Source organism: Metopolophium dirhodum, chromosome 1, assembly GCF_019925205.1.
Source record: "Metopolophium dirhodum isolate CAU chromosome 1, ASM1992520v1, whole genome shotgun sequence".
Taxonomy (NCBI): Eukaryota; Metazoa; Arthropoda; class Insecta; order Hemiptera; family Aphididae; genus Metopolophium; species Metopolophium dirhodum.
The window spans coordinates 66,522,676-66,546,569 of NC_083560.1; the positions used below are offsets into that span (position 1 = coordinate 66,522,676).

Genomic DNA, 23,894 nt, shown 5'->3' on the forward strand with positions numbered 1-23,894 from the left:
TCTACCGATGAAAATGATGTAAATATGTTGGCTTCCGATTACGAATCCTATTATTGTCTATGGACGACCATCGCCCAAACGACACGAAACATTACGTACAAACCTTTTCCCAAGTAGAAACTAATAATAAGATATTATAACCCAATGTGCCAGTGGGAGTTCAGACTCGGTCTCATCTACGAACGTGATGATTAATCATTATAATTTACATTTTACAGCATTAATCATACACCTACAACTGTACCACATGATTAGAAAAGCCGTGTATAAAAAATATCATTAAATTAATCACATTTCATTATTTTAATATTAAGTATAGGCTTTATATAACATACGACATTACTACATTAGCTATTTATACGAGACCATTTTTCATACCTTACCGAAATATATATATTTTTTTAAAACTGTGTACCTAAATAATATTTTGTGCTTAAAACACAACATATTATTTTACTATTTAGATTAAAAACTGGAGAAAATATCCATGTATGATGAATTATAGGTATCGTTTACGTATATAGGTATATTCGTATATAATTATTTAATGATGAAAATTAGTAGCTATGGAACAAAAAAAAGAAGTTTTAAAATTAATTTTACGAATTTGACCCTCGTGTGAGTGAAAATATAGGTACAAGTTGTATGCAATTGTGCATCGTAATCTATACACATAACACAAATAACTACTAAACAACCTATATTTAGCAGATTAACATACAGCTGTGCAAGGCCTGATTGTACATAGGTATATAAATTAATAAATATTAAATAGGACACTTGAAAATGTATTACAATAATATTGTATTATTATAAAAGCCGTGATGGCGACACAATGAAACAATAACAATTAATAATCGATTTGTATATTTATCTAACCTGTGCGTAATAATAAAAGAGGAACGATTCTGAAACATAGAATTTACATAATATTGACTATTGACTATTGACTATTGAGTATACCTATTGAGTATTGACACGGTTAATAATTTAATATTATTGTTTAAAGAAATATATTATAGTTAAGGCTGTAATATAGTGTGATGGTACACTGTACACTGGTACAGTGGTGCTGGTGGTAGTGTGGTACACCATACACATCATAACCAACATCATTTTTTGCTTGGTATATAATAATTGTATTATATGTAGTGATGGGCACTACCGAATAGTTTACACTATCGAATAGTATTCGATAGTTTGAATAAACTATCGAATATCTATTCGAATGTTTTTTACATAACCGAATAATAGTTTTTAAATAAAAACTATCGAATAGGTTGATAAACTATCGAATAGTTCGGAAGACTATTCGAATAGTACTATCGAATAGTTCGGAAGACTATTCGAATAGCACTATCGAATAGTTCGGAATAATATTCGAATAGCACTATCGAATAGTTCGAATAAGTTTCAATTTCAAATAGTTTTATTATGGAGATGGACTATTCGAATATTTCAATTCGTAAATTATTACTAGAGCATAGAATTATATGCATTAAAAAATAAAAACCAACCAAATATGCCCTTAAATATTTTAAATATGCGCTAAAACAGTAAAACGTTGAAATATGCAAAAAATAAAAAATATCCATAAAAATCCAAATGGCAAATATACAATTAAAATCGTAAAATAAAGCCTTCAAAATATAACTATTCGACTATTCGAACTATTCGACTATTCGAACTATTCGAACTATTCGAATGAATAAAAACTATTCGAACTATTCAACTATTCGAATGAATAAACTATTCGACTATTCGAACTATTCGACTATTCGACTATTCGAACTATTCGAATGAATAACTATTCGAATAGTTTTAAAACTATCGAATATATCGTGACTATTCGAATGTTTTAACTATTCGAATAGTTTTGGAATGACTATCGAATAGTTCGAATAGTGAACTACTATCGAATAGTTCGATAGTGACTATTCGATAGTGCCCATCACTAATTATATGAGCATTGTGAGAGCATAAAAGGAAAAATTTTGCACATAATAATATTTTTCCCCGCATTTCGTATATGAACTATTTATACGTTTCCTCGTAACAAAAATATAAGAAACGTAGTGGGTATTTTAATTTGTTTTTATGATTATTACAATTTTCGATTTTACAATCCCCTTATATTATGTGGCAAACATACGTGTTTATAATTTATATGTTTTCTTAACCGAATAATTTCTTAGAAACCGATATGCATAATATATTTTAAAAATACGCTATTTATTATAATTATTTTTCAATTCTCCGTGTTATTAGGAGTTAATGTTCTATGCGTATTAATAAATTTATTAACATATCGTATATTTCATTTGGTATATACATCAAAGAAACCTTTTGTGTTTTTACGTCAAACCTCACTAGTGTAGTAGGTAATATAATTTTTTTTTAATGTGGTTCATGCCTCATGGATTCATGAAGGTACATTTTAGATAGGTCTATCGTAGTATCATGGATGTAATCGTTCATATAAGGTGTATAATGTACATACTATATTGTATATTATATTATAATTTATATTGTTGTTTAATTACCTATAAGAGGATTTCAGCGCACTATTTGTTTTCTCTCTCTGACCAACGCGCAACATAACACATTTTGCGTTCACAATAAATATTATAATCATAACAATTTCTAAAACCTATAAACCAATGCATTTTTAATTCGACGGAAAACGCGGCGGAATACACCGTGTATAGCCCCGGCATTAAAGGTAAGATACAAAATTTAAAAATAAGATTATTATCTAGGATTTTATATATTAATTTTAAAATAGACCGCCTATGATATGCCCTAGCTAGGATAATAATCTTAACTTTAAATTTTATTAAAGGTCATTTCACTCTAATTTTTGAAATTATTATGATTACTTATAATCATTATGTGAACGTAAAATTTGCCATGTTCCGCTGACATCTTCTTAATGTTATTGGTAGTGGGTATAGCCGTATCATGCCCGTATAGGTAGGTACCTACTATTATAGTATATTATACAAGAAGCACCATGCACATATAAAATACATATAATATTTTACGAATGACGATGCATGAGAATATTTAGAATGAGTTCTGTCAGTCGTCACCCGACTATGTGCCTATGTATAATCATGTGTAATTTAGCCATACATAGAGATATAACTATTTTCGTAAAAATGCTTGTAAAATTATTTAACAAAGAATTTAAAAGTGGAATAAAACATACAGCACATACAATTTAGCTATATAATAAATTAAGGTACCTACCTAAGCATTTTAGTTATAGACTATAATGATTAATGATACACTGATACAATTACAATGTTAATTACTATACTTAATTACCAGTGTACCAAGTATTTATGTATATATAGTGATGTAGTACTTAAGTATTCATTTTGAACAAACTATTAAAAATATATGAAATTTTTGGAACTTTTTGTTGGTTCATACGTCTTGTGATTACGGTCAAAATTCCTAGAATTACTTATAACTGCAGCACTGCAGCAGTATTATTTTATAAATATTTAGGTATAGCCGTATGGATCTTTAGACATATAATGTGTGCTCTTCATGTGTAATTTACAAAAAAAAAAATATTTTTCAATCATCGGGATAATTTACTGCTGGTGATTAGCATCAGTCTACCATGGATTTGATGAGACGTGGGTCAAATCATTTTTATCCGAAGTTTATAACTTATAGTATGTAGGCCGGAAATATAATATCCACTGAAAACCACTGAAATAATGCATGCATTTATGTTCTTAACTCTGAAATATGCGTTAAAATACGCCCTTACATTTTTTTTAAATACAATATCTATAATAAAAAAAAAAAAACATTTTAATATTAAATTTAGTTTGACTGTTAATTAAAAATAAAACTTCAATTCGAATGTAAACATACAAATGCACGAACTTCCGGACCCAATACTTACATGTATAACATTAAAATACCTATACCCAATGCCTGCTATAAATCTAATGTATTAGTAAAGGTGTGCAAAATATAACACGGACTACGATTTGCGAATCAAATTCGGGTCTCGCGTGAAGGCATGTTACCGTACATTTCGGGCGGTGTTGAAATTCTAAACCAAACGGCGAAATCGCGAAATATAGTGCCGTTGCCGGGCTACCGCACACGTTTGCCTCCTCCTACCTGTAGGAGTAGCTACAGCTGAATACGAACCAAACGTACCTATGGCCTGACAATAGAGTAGAAAGCGTAAATAACAAACAAATCAATCTATTATATTATTATTGTGTAACACGAAACACAGCAGCATACTCCAGTAATAATACTGAGTAATCATACCTATATATTGGCTATATTGTACGCGAATCAGGTACAGTCGTCGTATAGTTGTATGCGTATATTATACATAATGCATTATGAATAATATAAATGTCTGATATTGGGTAGGTATTGATCCAGTATTACATTGAAAATGTTTTTAACACCATATAATAATACATATTGTTTGTTTTATATTACTATAATACTTAATAGTATAGTTACGTAGTGTTGGAATGAGATTTTGGAGGAAAACAACTGCCGAGACCTAGGGCTTGTGTGATAACGGACAACCGCGGCCGCCGATAATCATATATTATTATTATGATGATCGGTATATGTATAGGGAATGTTCCAATCGAAAACGATGCGAGCACGATATTATAACTCAATAGGTACTCATAAGTCATAATGTATTATTGGTATTTGGTTATTACTTATTATAACTCACGCACACGTTCCGAACTGGGTCGAAAGTGAAAAAACAAAATTTCGTGTTACCTATCAGTTAATAATAATTAGTATAAAACGGTAAAAACACAATAATATGCACTCGATAAAATTGAAAACACAGGACGTACTCCAGGCAATTGAAACAAAATTAATAAATATTTAATAATACTGCAAGTATGTAACTGACAAGAATAAGAACTATACTAAAATATATTCTATATAAATTATAATGATAGAACTATATGCATATTTTCGTTATATTGACTAAAAATAATTCATACCGCCGAACGGATTCAGCCGAAAAAACCAAACAATTTCGATTTCATTATACGCCGAATAATATTTTATCAGGAGTTACGATGTAATGTGACCACAAAAAATACAAAAAACAATTACATAGCAATTTATTTTACAGGTATTATTATATTGTTTTCGTCCGAAATGAAATATAAACAATATATAACCTGACCATAACCTTAAGTTATACCTTTATATTATGGTTCATTTTTCACGCACAATTTGCTTTTGATAAATTATATAAACTTAATCGGGTGGATTGTGTATCCCGGTTGACAATGCCCTTTTTTGTAGTCCGAGCAGCATTTGTTTACTATTTTATGTAGCCACGGCCCACGGGTGTCTGATTGTATAATAAATTATAAGTTATATAAACGTATAAATATATCATTATTACTGTACCTATGCCAGTAACAACTGCGTAGTCCGTATTAAATTACCAACTAAGCGGATCGCATTAGTAAAATCAACGAAGACCGATCAACGACGTTTCTATAATACATCGAACGAACGTTATCTCCAACGTACAAAATGTACAATATATTACGATTCAACGCATTATTATTTCATTAAATTAAATGTATTACGACATTTGGTTTTGCACACTGGGTTAAGAGGATGCCACACCCAAAATCCACATGTACTTATAACATGGCAAATATGCGTTGCCTAAAACCAATTCTGTGGTGTCAACTTAATATGAACATAATCAAATTTGAAGGTAAGATTGTTACATAGGGAAACGTGTAGGTTTCTAGTTTATAATACTTTATATTTATATTTCATTTTTGGAGCAGTAATGAGCATTTTAAAATCGTAATATTTTACATAACTCACTTTTAAATTAAAATATCAATAAAAGCCTACCTATTAGATATCAATTTTACCTTTAAGTTTGATAATGGGTCGATTCAATCTAGTATTAAAATTTAAAGTAATAATTGATTCTACTGAAAGTAAATTTGCTGTTGAGACAAGTAAACAAGTAACAACACGTCAACACATGGCGGGTGTCGGGGTGTGGCGTCCTCTTAAAATATACTTCACGTTCACGATAAGGTCCTTGATAACCGACGGTGTACCTTTACGTTCAAGTGACCATACAGTGTATTCTATACTACCTATTATTCTACGTCGACAATATACGATCGTGAAAGGTAATCAACACGACAATACATTAAACGGCCATAATGCCATATATAATAATATTATAATGATTTAGTGTATTATATAATACTATAATATATTCTATGTTCATAATAATATATAGGTGCCAGGTGGTACCGCTATAATACACAATATTATACATATATTAATATAATATTGTGATAAGATGTACGCACGTCGTTGCAGGTTTGTTGTATAATAGTATTATTATTATTTATAATACGGACGGCGGATGTCGACGGTCGTCTGCAGCTGCGGTAAGTTAATTGCTATTTGCTACACAATATTATACCCGTAATTGACACCCAACTGGCCGATCTTCGCGTCAGTGGTTAAATATTGTTGCAGACTTGTAGATACAGGGTAATAATGTAGTAAATCGTAATTAATAATAATAATATACTTAATACTTATACCAAGAACTTGAATAACTGATAAGTATAAAGCAATAATCAATATCATTGTTTATGAATACCATTAGTATTCATAATCAGTGTTATATGTACAACCTATGCAGAGCCGCATTTAACGGGGGGCAAGGGGGGGCAATTGCCCCAGGGCGGCAATTTTAAGGTGATTTGAGGGGCGGCAGATTTTTAAAAAATATATCATATTATAATATTATACGTTCTCCGTTACGAATTTTGTATTAAATTTTTAAAATAATTATTATTATATTAAAAATATTAATACCAATAATAATTTTATCTATCAACGATTCAATAATAACTAAATGCATCCACAGTTGTGTGTCTGTGTTATTTATAGCTTTTAATTTTCGGCGAGTGACTCAATCACATCGAAGAGCTGTCGCCTGTTTGCTGTTGCGGGCAATGCGGGCTGTATGATCTAATAATAATCGCGAAAATACGTATTTGACGATCAGTTTAGTAATCTTATCATCGACTGTCGTCTGTTGACTGTCTCGACGCAATTTCGGTAGACAACAGTGTTGTGTTTGTTAAATGTATGTTATTGAATACTATACTATGTCTGGTAAGCGAATTAAATTAATTGGTGCAGCTTACCAAAAATCAGCAAAAGAAAAAAAGGTGGATAAGTGGAAGTCGCTCTGCTGTACAGTAGGTTACAAATGGGTCACTGTAATGGATGGTGTTAAATTTGAATTCAATGATATAATATCATTGTATAAGAAAAACGATTCTGAGCGAAAACGGTCAGTCAGCCTATGATATTATCAAGTATATTTGATGATATTATTGTGAATAAAGTAATTTATATATAACCTATTTACGTGGAGCCTTGTTTTAAATTTTCAATCCTTAGCCATAAAAGTTAAACATTTTATACATTTTTAACTACAAAATAGTTAATAAATTATAAATTTGATAAATGTTGTCAAAATTTGAACTTTAAATGCTTATAAAAAAAATGTTGCCTATGTATTTTTAATATTTTTCAACTGCTATTATATATCAGGAGCTTTATATTAAATATTCACACTTTTTTACCCAACAAATAAAATTTTATTGATATTTATAGAAAAAAAAACTAAAAAAATTGAAAACTGACAATGTCCGTAAACAGCTCAAAAAGAGTCAAAATATTTTTAAAATTTTATGGTGTATAGAAAATGCTAATATAAACATTTAATGAATTTTTCAAGTATCTACAGTCATTCGTTTTTTAATTACAATAAAATAAGAAAATTGTTACATGAGAAATCGAGAAAATATCAAATGTTGTAAAAATATAAATTTCAGACGCTCATAAAAATTTAATTTAAGTTTCTTGTAGACATTTTTTTTTTGATAAAGGTAGACAAACTTATGAGTAATCTTATATTACATTTTCAAATCTTAGATTTAAAAAGAAAAATTTTTATGAATTCTCAACTCAAAATAATTTGCTAATTTTCTTGATTTTTCCGTATTTTGTCAAAATTTGAACTTTAAATGCTTATAAATAAAAACTGTGACTAAAGATTTTTAATTTTTTTCTTCTGCCTTTGAAACAATAACCTAGGAGCCTTCTATTAAATTTTCAAGATTTTTTACTCAACAGATAAAATTGTATTGATATTTATAGAAAAAAAAACTAAAAATTATTTAAATATTTTTCACTTATAGTAGACTCGACTCCTGATTTAACAACACGAGATCAACTCACAGTGTTTATGATAGCGAAAAAAGAGAGGTGAAAATCATATGATATTTTTTTAAAATATATATAGGCGGCAAATTTTATATTGCCCCGGGGCGGCAATTTGGCTTAATGCGGCACTGAACCTATGCCCGCTATGCAGTGTACTTTCCTAGTTGCCTATACTTGGACACCAGGTATATGGTTGCATTTGCATTGATTTTGATTGTAGAATATATAAATATATAATAGAATAATTCCATTCTATACCCAATGGTCCCGATGACAGTAATCACGGTTATATCTACATGTGTAGATGTGGTAGTAATTAATTAATATTGCTTATTAGTTATTAGTATTTACTTATTTTATCTATATGACGTATTTTATGTACATTGTAGATCGTACAATACAACAATGTATATTGTACATACAATGTATTTATATACCATGTCATATTATCATCATGTCAATATGACCAGAGTTCCAGTCTTAAAGTAAGACTTTGATTTTTATTGTTTCACCGAAATCGGAAATATTTAAAAACAATAAAACATCATAATTAATTGCTTTTTTTAGAGCATTGGTAGAGCAATATATCACGTATCTATATGCAAAAAAGATTTGGTCAGCAACTAGTGAGTATTCGGTTTTCCGTGTACGCTAATACGCAATAACTGCATTAACTTTGACCGTAAACACATAAAAGCGTATTGAAGAAACATAATATTATATAGGTGCGTCGTGCGCACTTTGGGTCAATTCCGGACCAGAAGATATTTAGAAGTTGTGAAGCAAGAAGTTGTACATTTTCTGTCCTAGAATTTTACACGACTCGAAAGGGTGGGAAATGTTATATCATATGGAATAACCACTTACAACCGTGCACTATTCATAGTCCCCTCGAATTTCTACCAAGTCCTCATCAACTCATCCTACTATTCAGACCCGTGTCAAGGGGGTGGCAATGGGGCAAGTGACAAGTGCCCTAGGGCGGCAAAAGTTAAAGTAACATTTTAAAGGGCAGGAAATGTTTAAATATGTATGTTTGAAGGGATGCCAATGAAAGTTAGCACAGCACTGCTACTACTGTAGAAACTATTCAACTATATTTATCTATTTTATCATTGTTGTCTGCAATTTAGAAAAAAAATAATAAATTATTTACTGAAAAATACAGTCTACTATACCTACTTAAGTAAGTTAAATAAGTATAAACTAAGCATTTTTGGGCAATATTATTTGAGGGAACTTCTTAAAGTAGGATAACTCCCAAAAAGCCGGCTATTTATCATATTCAACAACATTAGAATAAATAATATTGAAACATAAAATATCAATCATATAAAAAAGGTAATTTTACTATAGAAATATCGATGTAATTCAAAAATATGGATCGTACAACAGTTATCAAGTTTAATTTATGTTATTTTTTTTATAAAAATTAATATTTTGGTCCTAGAACAGGCAAGGCATGTATGACGCGAAGCATCTGATACTGCTGCAGTTGCAGTATGCAGTTGTAGGCTTTTAGCGTAGTAGTAGTACACGTATTACTGTGATAGTCAGTGCCCAGTGGTGTGCTGAACAATATTATCTATTTTTTGTATTTTCAATATTTATCACACACCCACGGATTTTAGACTTGAGACAGTTGCCTAAGAAAAAAAACTTTCTTTGTCATGCCACTAGAGTACTAGACACTAGTTTAGTGGTAGACATATTATAGTACTGTATAAGTATTCGTAGGCTCTACTGGCACATCGCATTACCGTCGAATACAAGATATCTGAACAACAGTGACGGTAACAACAAAGTAGACAATGTAAATAATAACAATAACAACGAGTCGTCGTGACATGCAATAATAACAATAACAATATTACCTAACAATAATATTAATAAATAGTAAATACCTTCCCTGCGTTGCTCACCGCACGCTAACACCAGAGAGCGCCGCTCTACCGTCGCGCACGTCGTGTCCGCAGACTACGGAATAATAATAATAATAGTAAAAAAATAATAACGAAAAAACTCTCACACACGCACACACGGTACGGTAAAGTTTTGGCATCGCGCGCCGCCCGTCATTCGCCCCCGGGCCTGCCGCGCACGCGCCCGCACGCACACTCACGTAGTCACGTACACACACGCACGGACGCGCACACGCACGTCACAAGACTCACAAACTCGATCGTAGGCCGGCAGAGTCGCGAGCGACTCCGCTGGGCGTGTTTTGATCGCCGCCGCCAACACACACACACACACACGCACGCAATCACTCGTATACCGTGAGCGACGGACGTGTTTGTGTGTGTGTCTGTGTGTGATTGCTCGCCCGTCGACGACGACTCGCGACGCGACGTACGGAGGACCCGAGACCACACTCGACGACGCCGCCGCCGCACGCACACGACACCCGCCGCCGCCGACATTGATTTGAGCATTGAGCATCGGCCGCGCTCGTAGTAGTCCTCCATCTCCTCGCTGTCCCGTTGGTGTTCCGGCGTCGTCGTCCCGGCCGCTGCTTTTCGTCTAGACGCCGCGGACCCTCGCCACGGTGGTTAGCTGCCCCACAAGCGACGCCACCGCCGCCGCCTCGTTGTCCGCTCGTCACACGCCAAACACAAAGGTGAGTGAGTCACACGAAATATCCGATCGACCACTTCGGTCGAGTCCACCCCACCACCCACCCGTGGGTTGTTGTCCGAGAAGGGTCTCTGTCCCCTTCGACCAACCTGTGTCTGGTGCACCTTATGGACCAAAAGTTATCGTGGTCGTGGAGGGGGAAGTAGAGGTGATTTTGTTTTGATCAACGGATATTATGATTGAATTCGTGTAGGTAGGTTAGGTACTTGCCTAGCCTTTGTTTTATCACGACGATAACGTCCGACTGAATTATGAGAAAGTGTGGATTGCAGACATTGTCTACCTTGGTACGTGTATCATGATCATTATATTCTGACAGCCTGTATCGGACAAGCCAACCGCATTTTTGGTATTTCCTACTGTCCGATTTGGATCTCCTTAGGATCCTCCTTAAGAGTAAGGTCTGGGCAACTTCAGACATGAATTATTGCTCAAACGTGTACATATGTACCTAAATATCATCAAATATCATGGTGTCCTGTATTGTCCAATTCAATGTTTCTGTTCACCTTTTGAATGGTCGAGTACTCGTGTAGTTGGGTGTCTTACAAATTATGACATTACACGTGTGCTTTGAAACGACTGGTTGATGAGCGACTTTTTCAAACATTGGTGCTTAAGCAACTCTTATTTTTGTTGTTCTGTGGTATATTATTTTTTGTTATAATCACATTTATTATCCATCTGATGTGTTAAGTTAATAAATTCTTAAACACTATTCATACCACTTTTACCCCGACTTTTACACTAAGTGTTTTGACCTTAAAAATCATACTTGAGGAGAATAATTTCAACATGACTAATGTAATCAAATATATATGTACATCATAAATGTTGTAAAGATAACACAAATTAGCATTGCAAATGATGGTTAATAACTTGATATCAATTGGTGGGTGTTATTAATCCAAAATTTGACATTTACTGTTATTCATATCTACATCATACCTTCTACTTACTGTCTTTAGCGGCATTTAGACATATAATTATTAGAAGTTGTAACAACTTGAGATAATAATTGTAAACTGCTGCCTGTATATAAAAATTAAAATAGGTACCTACTACACATGATAGAGTTTAAATAAAATGGGGAAGGTAGGTACATTAAATAATGTTCATACCTAATAATACATAGGTATTAAGATTAGTGATGTCGTATGCGATCCATCAGAAATCCCAAAATTGAAAATAACCCATACGCAATTATACTAGGTAATATAGTATATACTTTTACCTGAAGGATAAACATGTAGGATACGTTTAAGGCTTCTATATACACTTTTATAGCCCAATTCATACGATAAGATAAAATTATTACCTATATAGAGAACTAGGAGTACACAGATCTTTTTATTTAGTTACCATTTTGACGTACCTCTGTACTGTAGATACTACGTATTTTAATGATTTACTAGTTACTTATGCACGTGGTTTTATTTATTAATATTTAATAATAAACTCAAACTTCGTCCATTTTTATCGAAGTATAAGGTCGGACTGGCTCTAAAAGACCTACTGTGCATTATAGTTTAAAAGGCCCTCAAAATATATGTAGGTATATGTATTTCATCAGTAAAATTATTCAATGTCACAAATGTACAAAACGTATTAGGTATATATTGATGAATAATTTTTAAAATACAGTTTTTACTTTACCGAACGTTGATTTTCAATAACCATTTATAATGGTTACGAACATTTAAAAAGTCTATGATTTTCTAAACAACATGAATACAACATTTTTAGTTTAAAAAAAAATATTAAATAGGTGAATTATAGACTACATAGCTCGCTACATAGTGTTAAATATTATTATTATTAAAGTGTTGTATAAATTATACTACTGATTATAAAAATAAAAGAAACAATATATCAACAAATATATGAACACATTTCTGTAATTGATTTATGATAAATAATACCCTAATTCAATATTATTTTTGGGTTGATCGAGTAGTGCTACAAATCTAGTTTGGTAGATCGCATATGAATCACTATCCATATTAAGTATAACAATATTTTATAGTCCTAATACATTTAGAAAATATACCTTATCTGCAACCAAGGCTAATAGTATAGGTTTAAACGTTTTTTAAGATATTAATTGATATTATTTATCATTGTTTATTCCTATTTTTGATAAATAATGTTAAAAATTAAATTATATTTATAATTAATTATATAATGAAATAATGTTATTAATGTTGGTACAATATAAAACAGTATTTAGTTTTTTTTATAAGTAATAAATACTAAACAAATGTATAAAATTACAGATGAATTAGTTTTAGTTAAATCCAATCCTTTTATTGGTAATGTGTTTTATTATTGAGCAATTACCTATATGCTATAAATTATAATACAATTTTTATTATCTTTTTATACATAAAAACTTTTATTCATTATAAATTAAAAAACTAATTATTTATTATAAATTCCAATTTAAATGTGTACAAAGTAAAAAGTTAACCAATACCTAAATGGATTTTTAAAAATATTCTTCCCAATTACATTCTTAGATTCCTTAATAATTTTAAAGATTTTTGTATATTACCTATTAATTTAATTCTGAGTTATAAAAGTAAATTTATTGTTGGAAAAATAAAAATAATATTTGTGTGGGTTACAATCATCAGTCATCGTAAACATAATTCAATTTTATGTTTTATTATTTTGTAGTTTTCAAAATTCCTATTACTTAAATATTGTTGAGGTCATGTTATACATTCTTAATTTTAATCTTGTTATGTTATGTACTAGCTACTGTTTGATTTATTGTCCAAGGCTGCAGTAGATTAGTCCACTTAAAAGATACTAGGAAAATCACATTTGAACATTATTTTGTTTATAATTTGTATTTGTTTATCATCAAAACCCGCAATTTAGGAATGTAATGATCTAGATATATGTTAAGTTAGACTCCATAGAAGTTTAAATAATGTCTTCTCTACAGCTAATACATTTTGTATTGAGACTTCTTCAATAAATAGAAACAGCCGCATGTAGGCTTTGAGGCTTAAATTGCAATTTTCAATTAGCAATTAATAATACAACTAGGGTTTTAACAATTTAATCATGCAATATTTATGTTTTATTATGCAATTATAATTATATTAATGAATAACATTTTGGAGATATCCAGTTTGAGCTATTTTTAAAAAAAGAGGTAGATATTATACATTTATACTAAGTGTTTTTTATTTTTCTGCAGCAAGTATCTGATTCAATATTTCAATGTGAAATCTATTTATCCAGACAGTGTAAAATTCATAGTTATTGTAACAATATAACTAAATATAATCTCATGCTTGATTACACTGCATTCATTATTTTTTTCTGTCTACTCATTACGTCGGTATCTTGATGTTATTATGTAAACTATTTCAAACGGAAAGTAGTATTTTAGCTACATTTTAACTGTTAGCAGCTAAAATAGTTTATACTATAGAATATATATAGTATATAAGTATTATTGAAGTATAATAAACCAGTTAGAATACTTGAATTTCTAGATAAATGTATGATATAAAAATAATTTTTTTGAAAATGTGTATAATATAATAGTCTGGATCACTAAATACAATAAAATTCTGACTCAATGTAATAATAATAATAATCAAAATTGGATAATAATAATAACGATTTTCATAACTCTAAAATTTCAATGAATTAATGGCATGGTCATAATAACTGATAAAATTGTATAGGACTAAGCTAATTTTTCTTGGAAAATAGTTAGTATTTATTATTTTAAATTATAATTAATGTTGATAAATATTTGATATTATAAATAAATAAAATGTATAATATATTGAATTATTATGTTTAATGTAATGAAGAGTAATTACTAATTTTTATTTTTATATTCTCAGAACATGTCTTGTCAATTTCAATGCATTTAAATTTTCACTGGACAATTAAAATATTGCCATAGTAATACTAAGTCCACACAGTTATGTTGGAAGCTAGATTGTTAGCTGCCGATCGGGAATCAGCTACTTGGCAAGGCAAGTCAGCAGCAAATAACATACGCCCACCGCCACATACACCACATCATCATCACATGTCCGCCATGAGACCAGGTAAAAATTTTTCATTATTGTGGTGTTTAATTTTTTTGTTTGACTTAAATATATTGTTTTTTTAGTAAATAAATCCAACCAAGAAGATAACTGTTATGTTGTGGCTAAATACGACTATGTAGCACAAAGTGCCCAAGAATTAGATTTACGAAAAAATGATCGCTATTTATTATTGGATGATTCAAAACATTGGTGGAGAGTTCAAAATGCTCGTGGATTTTCAGGTTATGTGCCAAGCAACTATGTGAAGAAAGAAAAACCTTCGCTCTTTGATAGGTTAAAACAATATTTACTTGAAATTTTAGTAAATAATTGCCTAAATTGAAAATAATTTTAACTAATTTGTTTTTGTTGTACTTTAGCATAAAGAAAAAAGTGAAAAAAAGTGGGAGTAACTCAAGCACTGGTAGCAAAACATTACCATGCAGTAGTCATGGCAATGGTCGTACTGTGAGTGAATCTCCTACAATGGCCAGACGTTTACCAGCTGATCCGTCTGAAGCTATAGGTACAGCTTTAGTGAAGTACAACTACCAAGCTCAACAACCTGACGAATTATCTCTAATCAAAGGAACAAGAATACTGATTCTTGAAAAGAGCAATGATGGGTATAAAGTTTATACAAATGACGACCATATTTGTTTATAATGAATTATATGTAGTTAAAATGGGAAACTTGTTTACAGTTGGTGGAGAGGTCAAAGTGGTTGTATGGCCGGTTGGTTTCCGAGTAATTATACCACTCAAGAAGACGACAATAATGGAGATGACATGGGCCTTCACACATATGCAATGGCCGAGAATGTGTTGGACATTGTTGTTGCCTTATATCCATTCACTGGTACATCTGATCAGGAATTAAGTTTTGAGAAAGGTGACCGCCTGGAAATTTTGGAAAGACCTGCTGCTGATCCAGAATGGTATAGAGCTAGGAATGGCCAAGGCCAAATTGGCTTAGTTCCGAAGAATTACTTACAGGTAAATTGTTTTCCGACATTTTGTACACTAAAATAAAATATGGTATCATGGATCTTGAAAGAAATAATTATTATCTATGTGTATGAATTTGAAGGAACTCAGCGAATATTTAGCTCAACCATTAATTCAAGCAGCCAGCAGTGTACAAGTTATTGATAAACCACATTTGGTTGGGAAACCATGGTATTATGGAACAATAACTCGAGCTCAATGTGATACAGTATTGAACAACAATGGGCAAGATGGCGATTTCTTAGTCAGAGACAGCGAGACTAATGTATATATATTTACAATTACTAATAAGTACTTAACAAAAACTTACAGTGTTGTTAATTATATACAGGTAGGAGATTATTCAGTGTCTTTAAAAGCGCCTGGACGTAATAAACATTTCCGAGTGCATGTTGAAGGAGCATTATATTGTATTGGTCAACGCAAGTTTCACACACTTGATCAACTTGTTGATCATTATCAAAGAGCTCCAATATATACCAATAAGCAAGGAGAAAAATTGTTTTTGGTCAGAGCATTGCCTCGAGCAAATGCATAATGTTTAAAACATCGGTGAGTGTTGTTATTATGGTAACTATAATTCTATATATTATACACAATTGTATTTGTATTTTAACTATACCTGAATTCATTTAATTTTAAGTATCAAAAAAAAAAAAAAACCAAAATGTTAGTATAATTATTATTGGTGATATTATTGTTTTGAAAAAGTTATTATATTATACTGATATAAGAAGACGCTACCCATGCATTCATTACACACATAAGACATACCAAATTTTCATTAACTAGTTTCATTAGTGTGCTGTTAGTTTTGACGTTAGAATAAATTGAGCTATTATCAAACTTTAGGTTAAAACGTTATCTGTGCCTAAGCGTCGTATATTTCACACACCCATATCTTGCTTCAAAATTAAAATATTGAAAAATAGCTGAAACTTAAGCTCTGATTATGTTCTTACCTAAAAGTATGATAATAGGTAAAAAAAATAGGTAAATTCACTCTAATAACAAAATAACAGCTCACTGTTTAAACGAGTGAATGAAAAGTTGCTATGTAGTTTGTGTGTAAGACGGAGACAACAAATGCATGGGTAGCGTGAAATCATTTATCCTCTTAAAACATTCGTTCTTTCTATTATTAATAATCGATGAATTATAATAATTTTATGTGTATTTTATTAACAACACATCCTATAATATGAAAGTATTAATTGGTTTTTTTCTTTTGCGTATATTTATTATAACAATATTTTCATTGATATAAATATAATATGACTATTATTTGTAAGATAAGTTATAATTAAAGTCTGGATTTGTATACATTTACATATTTATAATGAGTGTATGCAGTTTAATGGGAGTAAGAAATGTGGACAATTTGTGTGTCTGATGCATGGAAAAAAGTTTATTTTGCATACTCAAGCATATTTTGTTTACTAATTTGTTTAGTTATTTCATATTTCATTTTGTGATCCGCGTTTCATACATTTATAATAATAAAATCTTGATAAGTCATAGCAGTGTCCACCTTTTTAAAACAATGGAACGCATTTTATAATACAACAGACCACACCATTTTTACCACAAACGACCCTGTAGTATTCTGCCAATTGTGTCACAAAAAATTTTTAGCACTAAAATATTTCTATTACAACAATAAATATATTTTTAAATATTTACTGTTCTTTAATTAATATTTTAAGTTGATATCTGTAACCAACAAATTGAGTTGCATTATTATTTATGTAAGAAATTAAAAAAATATTTAAATACATACATTTTGCGTAAGAAAATATTTTTGGATATTATTAAAAAAAAAAATGAACATTAAGTACAAATTTAAAAGTTTTTTGATGCATAACTGCATACGATTTTAAGTTTTTTGAGTACATACAAATTTGGACTTAGGTTATAATATTGTATTTATTTTATAACTCTTTTTCATGATAGAAAGGTACCAGTCGTTGGCTGTGCATGACCCACTACATTTTGTTCATGCTATATGCATCGAGCCGCCAACAGTAACTGTTGCAATGTATCAGTTATTTATTTACACATAGCAGAGGTTATGTGGATGGGATTTTACTGTCACATGAGTGTTCACAGTATTTAATATGTGTGAAACGGTACCTTTCTTTCGTTGAAAAGAGCATATTTTTTTTTTTTTTTTTATTAGAACTTCCAGTATATAATTATTATAGTTCGACAATTATTACAATATATATATAGATAAGGTTTACAATATATAGTATCTTATTCTAGCATAATTTAGATAATTAGATAATTATATAAGAATATAAAATGAAATGATACAATATATTGTGGTGGACGTATAACGGTATATGGAATTACAATTTACCTTTATTTAATAAAGCCGTTAGCAGAGACAGGAGGGGTTTTATGATTGCCGTGAACTCGGTAATAAAGGATGTAAATAAAGTTTCTGTATTAGGAGATGAGTGGGAATGGTTATGATTGGAGGATAGCTTCAGCATATGATGGTTTATCGGTATTGGGATTTGAGGTGGATTTAGGAAAGCTTGTATGAGATTTGGGAGTAGATATAAAATGTTCACGACGAGGTGGTCTGTAATTTAGTTTTTTATAAACGAGACAGCCTTTGTAATTTGCTGGGTGACTACCTTGGCATAAAGCACACCTGGCCGGAGATTCTGGTGACATAGAGCATATTATTATTTATTTTCTATATTAGTCAATACTAAAAATAATAAGTTTGTGGGATTACATAATTATTTTTAAATTTTAGTTATTGTATGCATACATTTTTCTTGTTAATATATTTTACATATTTATAATACATTTATATTTAATAATAATAATTTATACATTTATATTTTCATACTAAGCTTCTATTGACCAAGATAATTTTTAGATTATTAGGTACTTATCATTAAGTTAATACCAATTAATTGAATAATATAAATCTAAAGATTCCATAGTTTAATTAGTGATAACATTGTACTTATACAATCATTACATCTACTTATAGAAAACTAATTTTCTGAAGTTAAGACTTCTATTAAATTAATTTTAATTATTTGATATAAATAAGTTGAATGTTATGCAAATAAGTTGATAATGTGAATCACATTTCAATGATACTCTAATATTATAACAAAATTTTCAGCCAAACAATGAACAGATATAAAAATAAATGTCCAATAAAACTGATATTAAATATTATTTAAATATTATTTATATTATTTTTTTTATTATATTAGTATTGATTATTATTTACTAGCTGCCCCGCCCGACGTTGTCCAGGCCAGAAATTTGTATTTTTAATAAATATATTTGTACAAAATGTATATACCATATTTCTTTTAATTATAATATTATTATAATATGTAACAAATTGCAACCATTTAGACTGATAAAAAAATTTATTTTTTCATATGCTAAAAAAAATCACGCGTAAGCTACCCTTTACATATCTACAGCCTATATGAGTTGAAAAATCAAGCTTTCAATTTTCAAGGAGTTCTTTAAGAGATATGCTCGTACATGTTGAAATGGGGCAGTGTTTCTCTACTATATTTTGCATGTTATATACATAATTATAAACCTTTCTCTTGAATCACTATCAATTGAAAAAAATCGCATCAAAATCAGTTGCGTAGTTTTAAAGATCTAAGCAGAAAGACATAAAAAGGGACTTTGTTTTAAAATATGTTATGATTTCTTACAAATAAACAAATTAGTAATTACTTATTACATATTATTTTAATTTCAGTAATTTATAATTCTTTTTTATGTCTTAAACTGAATTCATTAAAAAAATAAAATTAACCATGTTCTTTTTAAACAAATTATTAATTTAATCATAAACATGTAGGAACTTTAAATTGAAATCTTTTTGAGATAGATGCAATTTCAATCATTAACAATAACCATAGAAAAATGTAAAAAGGAAATACCTATTGGGTTAAATAAAAATGCAAATTAAAAAAAAAATCTGCATCTCTGTCTGAATATTTAGAGAAGAAATTTTGATTAAGTTATAATATAAGTTATAACTGTAGTATGCATATCTATTTTATCTATAAATATAATATAATATACATTATAATATCTAATATTAATATATATATTAATGTTACTGGTAAAGGAAATTTTATTACAATGACTAGAATAAAATTACAACATAATTACAATGACTATCAATTACATTGCAAATACCAATCACAGTTGAAATAGTGTGATTAACTGTATGGTTCACAACCCATCCTTAACTGTATTTGATGAATCTCTACTAGTGGTATTTTAGTATTTTACACATTTAAAATTTTCTTTGTTATTAGTCTTTTATTACCTTTGTGTGCAGAGTAGTTTTCCATTTGAATCTTGTTAATCTAAATAATATATTCTTACATAATTGCAACTGACAACCACAAAATGTAATGAGCTGTAACTGGGCTCCTTGAAATTGTTGCTTATCACACAATTTATTACTCACTTATTCTGTATTCACCAACTATTGTGTCTTAATCTACTTCCCTAGTATGTGTGCAATACTATACTTGTGTATCTGAAGTTAACTTATTATTACTTGGTCAGTTATTTCTAATCTATGCACAATTTTGCATTCTTTATATATTTTTAAATAATTATTTTGATTGATTGAATTTAAAATATTAATTAATATATATATATTTTATATTTTCAGAACAATGAAAACCGTAAAACAAATTGGTGTGAATTTATTTCAAGAAAAGTTATGATTAAATGGTATCACATAGAAGTGAACTCCCCATAAAATAATAAGAAATCAAGATATCCCAAATGTGTTAAATAACAATAATTAAAATCATTCAATAGACTAGTCATTTAATAAGTTCTCCCAAATTATTTTATAAATTTGTTATCTTTTTCTTTTTTCTTAAACATTTGTTTCTTTGGAAACATTTGAACCTTACTTTTTATACCTTTTTTATGTTATGCTGTAATTATTATTTCTTCATATTTGGTTTCATACCCTAACCAATAACTTCAGTGCTAAATAAATTACATCTTTATTTGTATGATCTGTTTAGTAAATATCAATTAAAATTAATAGTGATATGACTTGCTCTTGTTCTATTCATAATCTGCTGTGAAAATGTGATAACGATTTGTATTGCTATTTTGTATTTTGACTTTTATAAAATTATAATAGTTTTAATAATATTATTAAACGGTATATTGTCATTATGTAAATGTAAATAGTGTAATTAATAATATTTATCATACAGTAGTTAAAACATTAAGAACTTTATCTTCTAAATGCTGATGAACAAGTTTTTCATGAAAGTAATGAAACAACTAAACAATTAAACAAAGAAATTTAGATCATTATTTTTATTTGTATAATTTTTTTTTTTTTTATTATTATCTAAATAAGTTTAATATAATAACACGCTACTATTATCCAATATTTCTAAGTACCTTATAAAAACTATCACTACTAGTCATAACCGTGTATTTTAAATTATGTTATGGTTACAAACAATTATTAATGTTTGAAAAATGCCTATTTAATGTACATCACTGTCTTATATAATAATTGTGTAAACAGAATAGAGCTATTATTCAGATCTCATATATATTTATAAAATATGTATATGAACATTCAGACTTGATTGAATTTGTTCATTGATCTACTACACCAAATATAAATAACTATCATCTTTAATAAGTTTATTAATAGTATATGAATCTATAGTTATGTAAAACGATGCTCTCTTGAAAGGGTGTTGACATTTTTGTTTTCTTTTTTTTTTATGACTCGTAGGCAGCATAATTGTGTTTAGTAAAGTTCATTACACTGTATATAATTTTTCTATAATTATTCTTAATCAAATTAACAGTAAACTTACTATTTAATTATTATATATTTTATTTATTTTTTGTTTTTATTTATTTTTTTATTTTAATCAGATGTGTCAACTATTTGGATCATGTATGTTGTGGTCTAGTTATTCCTATAATATTATAATAATGATATGTGTATTATGGTTAGGTGTCTTAAAGCATCGATACAAATTTTGTGGTTATCGAATATTTTTTAAAATGTGTTGTAAAAGGATAATCTGAATTGATTAGGTTTAGAATTTTGTATGTTTTTATTGATTTTCAAAAAGATATTTTGATGTGTATAATATAAAGTTTTTTTCTCATTTTATTTTACACTTAATTTGTATAATTTTTTTCTCACAATATGTAAATAAAAGTATAATGTCATATTCGAGTGTATAAAAATTAGACTTGCATTTACTTTTCTGTCAAAGTATATACTATGGATTAATTTAATAAGAGTGGTTTATTTATTTTAGTAGTTGAATTATCATTAATCTATTTTATTTGATGTAGCTGCTATTACAATAATATGGTAGTTCAAGTTGAAAAAATAGATTAATTATAAAATACATGCTCCGCATCAATTAATTTTTTCACACTTTCCTTGTTATAAAAAAATATAACTTTTTATTAATACCTTTTTGATTGATTACTTATACTTTGGCCAAATATGAATTTTAACTTAGTATTTCTTCATAACGAATAATCATAGAAAGCTGACGGAATAATGTTTCTCTGTACACATTTTACACAATAACCACAGTTTGATTTAATAGCAATATTATTTTAAACAGCAGTTTTTTTTATTCAGCAAGTTCCTTATTGAATCAACATTTTTTGTATTATTATTACGATTGAGCACAATTTTTTCTTTTTATCTAGCAAATTGCAATTGATATTTATAACAAATGATTTTTATATTGGTGTATAAGTTAGTGTCTGAGTGTAAGTAAGTTCTCCATGTTTTGTGTCAACTGTATATTTTATTTTAATTAATAAATGGCAATTCTAGAGAAATAAACATTAAACATTACTGCAAGTACCTTCATAATTATATAAAAAAAGTATAGTTGGACATTTTTATTTGGTTTTATATTACATTTTATTTATGTAATATTCATCAACAACACAATTTTAGTATTTTACTGTAGTTATTCTTATGTAACCAATGTTTTGATAAACTTCAATGTATGAACAATGAACATACATTAAAATGTTGGTAATACCCAACTTTCATAATTCATTTTTCTCACTAACATGGCGTACAAACAAAATGTTTGGTATATTACCATTATTTTCTTGAACAAAAAATTAAAAATACAACAAAATAATTAAGTTACTTGCAACTTAAACTGTAACTAATAGGTACCTACCTACCTAGTCACTGACAACTGTAACGGCCTACAGTTATTGCGGGTTACAGTCATAGTAGGTATCTAGATAATCGAGTAACATGTCTATACTTGTTTGTTTGTCAGAAATATGACTTGTGGCTGTGTGTAAGGCATAAGCCCAGACGTATCCTTATTAAATAAACTACCAACATGACAAAGTTGCATATAATTTCGTGCACAACCCTAGGTATTAGCTTTTTTTTGGTTGGCAGTGAGTTTTTTGTGAAATTTTAACTTTGCTAAAACGTTCGACCAAAAAGTTGCAACGTGCGTGCTTGATCGTTTGATAGCCTCTGAACTCCTCAAAAACGGACTGTTTGCAATCCCCAATCAGCTGACAGCTGTAGATAGTAGGTTGGTTGGTAAGTACTATTTAATAATACTCGTATTAGGTTAGTTCTTAGTCTTTAAAACGGTATAAATTACTGACTACCTACAAATTAGACTTTATCTCGTATATATAAAAACAACTAGATTGCCGAATTTGATGCAATACGAGTGAAGCAATGTAGGTAGGTACTAATGTCGCCACTAAACTTACTAGCCATCTAAAATGCATCTAAATAATGCATTGTTGAATGTTTATTAATTAGACAATAGACATCAATAGCGATAA

The 23,894-nt window shown here is 29.2% G+C and overlaps 1 protein-coding gene and 1 long non-coding RNA gene across 2 annotated transcripts in view; one reads left to right on the plus strand and one right to left on the minus strand.

The window, feature by feature from the left end:
• LOC132934704 (uncharacterized) overlaps positions 1–10,512 on the minus strand; it is a 47,464-nt gene extending 36,952 nt beyond the window's left edge. Inside the window, exon 1 of the long non-coding RNA XR_009663063.1 lies at positions 10,221–10,512. This is a non-coding gene — a long non-coding RNA (uncharacterized LOC132934704). The remainder of the gene's footprint in view (positions 1–10,220) is intronic.
• LOC132934703 (cytoplasmic protein NCK1) lies at positions 10,512–22,340 on the plus strand. Its single transcript, XM_061001033.1, has 8 exons — positions 10,512–10,936; positions 14,826–15,035; positions 15,101–15,311; positions 15,398–15,643; positions 15,722–16,013; positions 16,108–16,290; positions 16,357–16,577; positions 20,716–22,340. The coding sequence occupies exons 2-7, from the start codon at positions 14,909–14,911 to the stop codon at positions 16,561–16,563; spliced, it is 1,266 nt and encodes a 421-aa protein (XP_060857016.1). The 5' UTR covers positions 10,512–10,936; positions 14,826–14,908; the 3' UTR covers positions 16,564–16,577; positions 20,716–22,340.
• Positions 22,341–23,894: the final 1,554 nt, after the last annotated feature.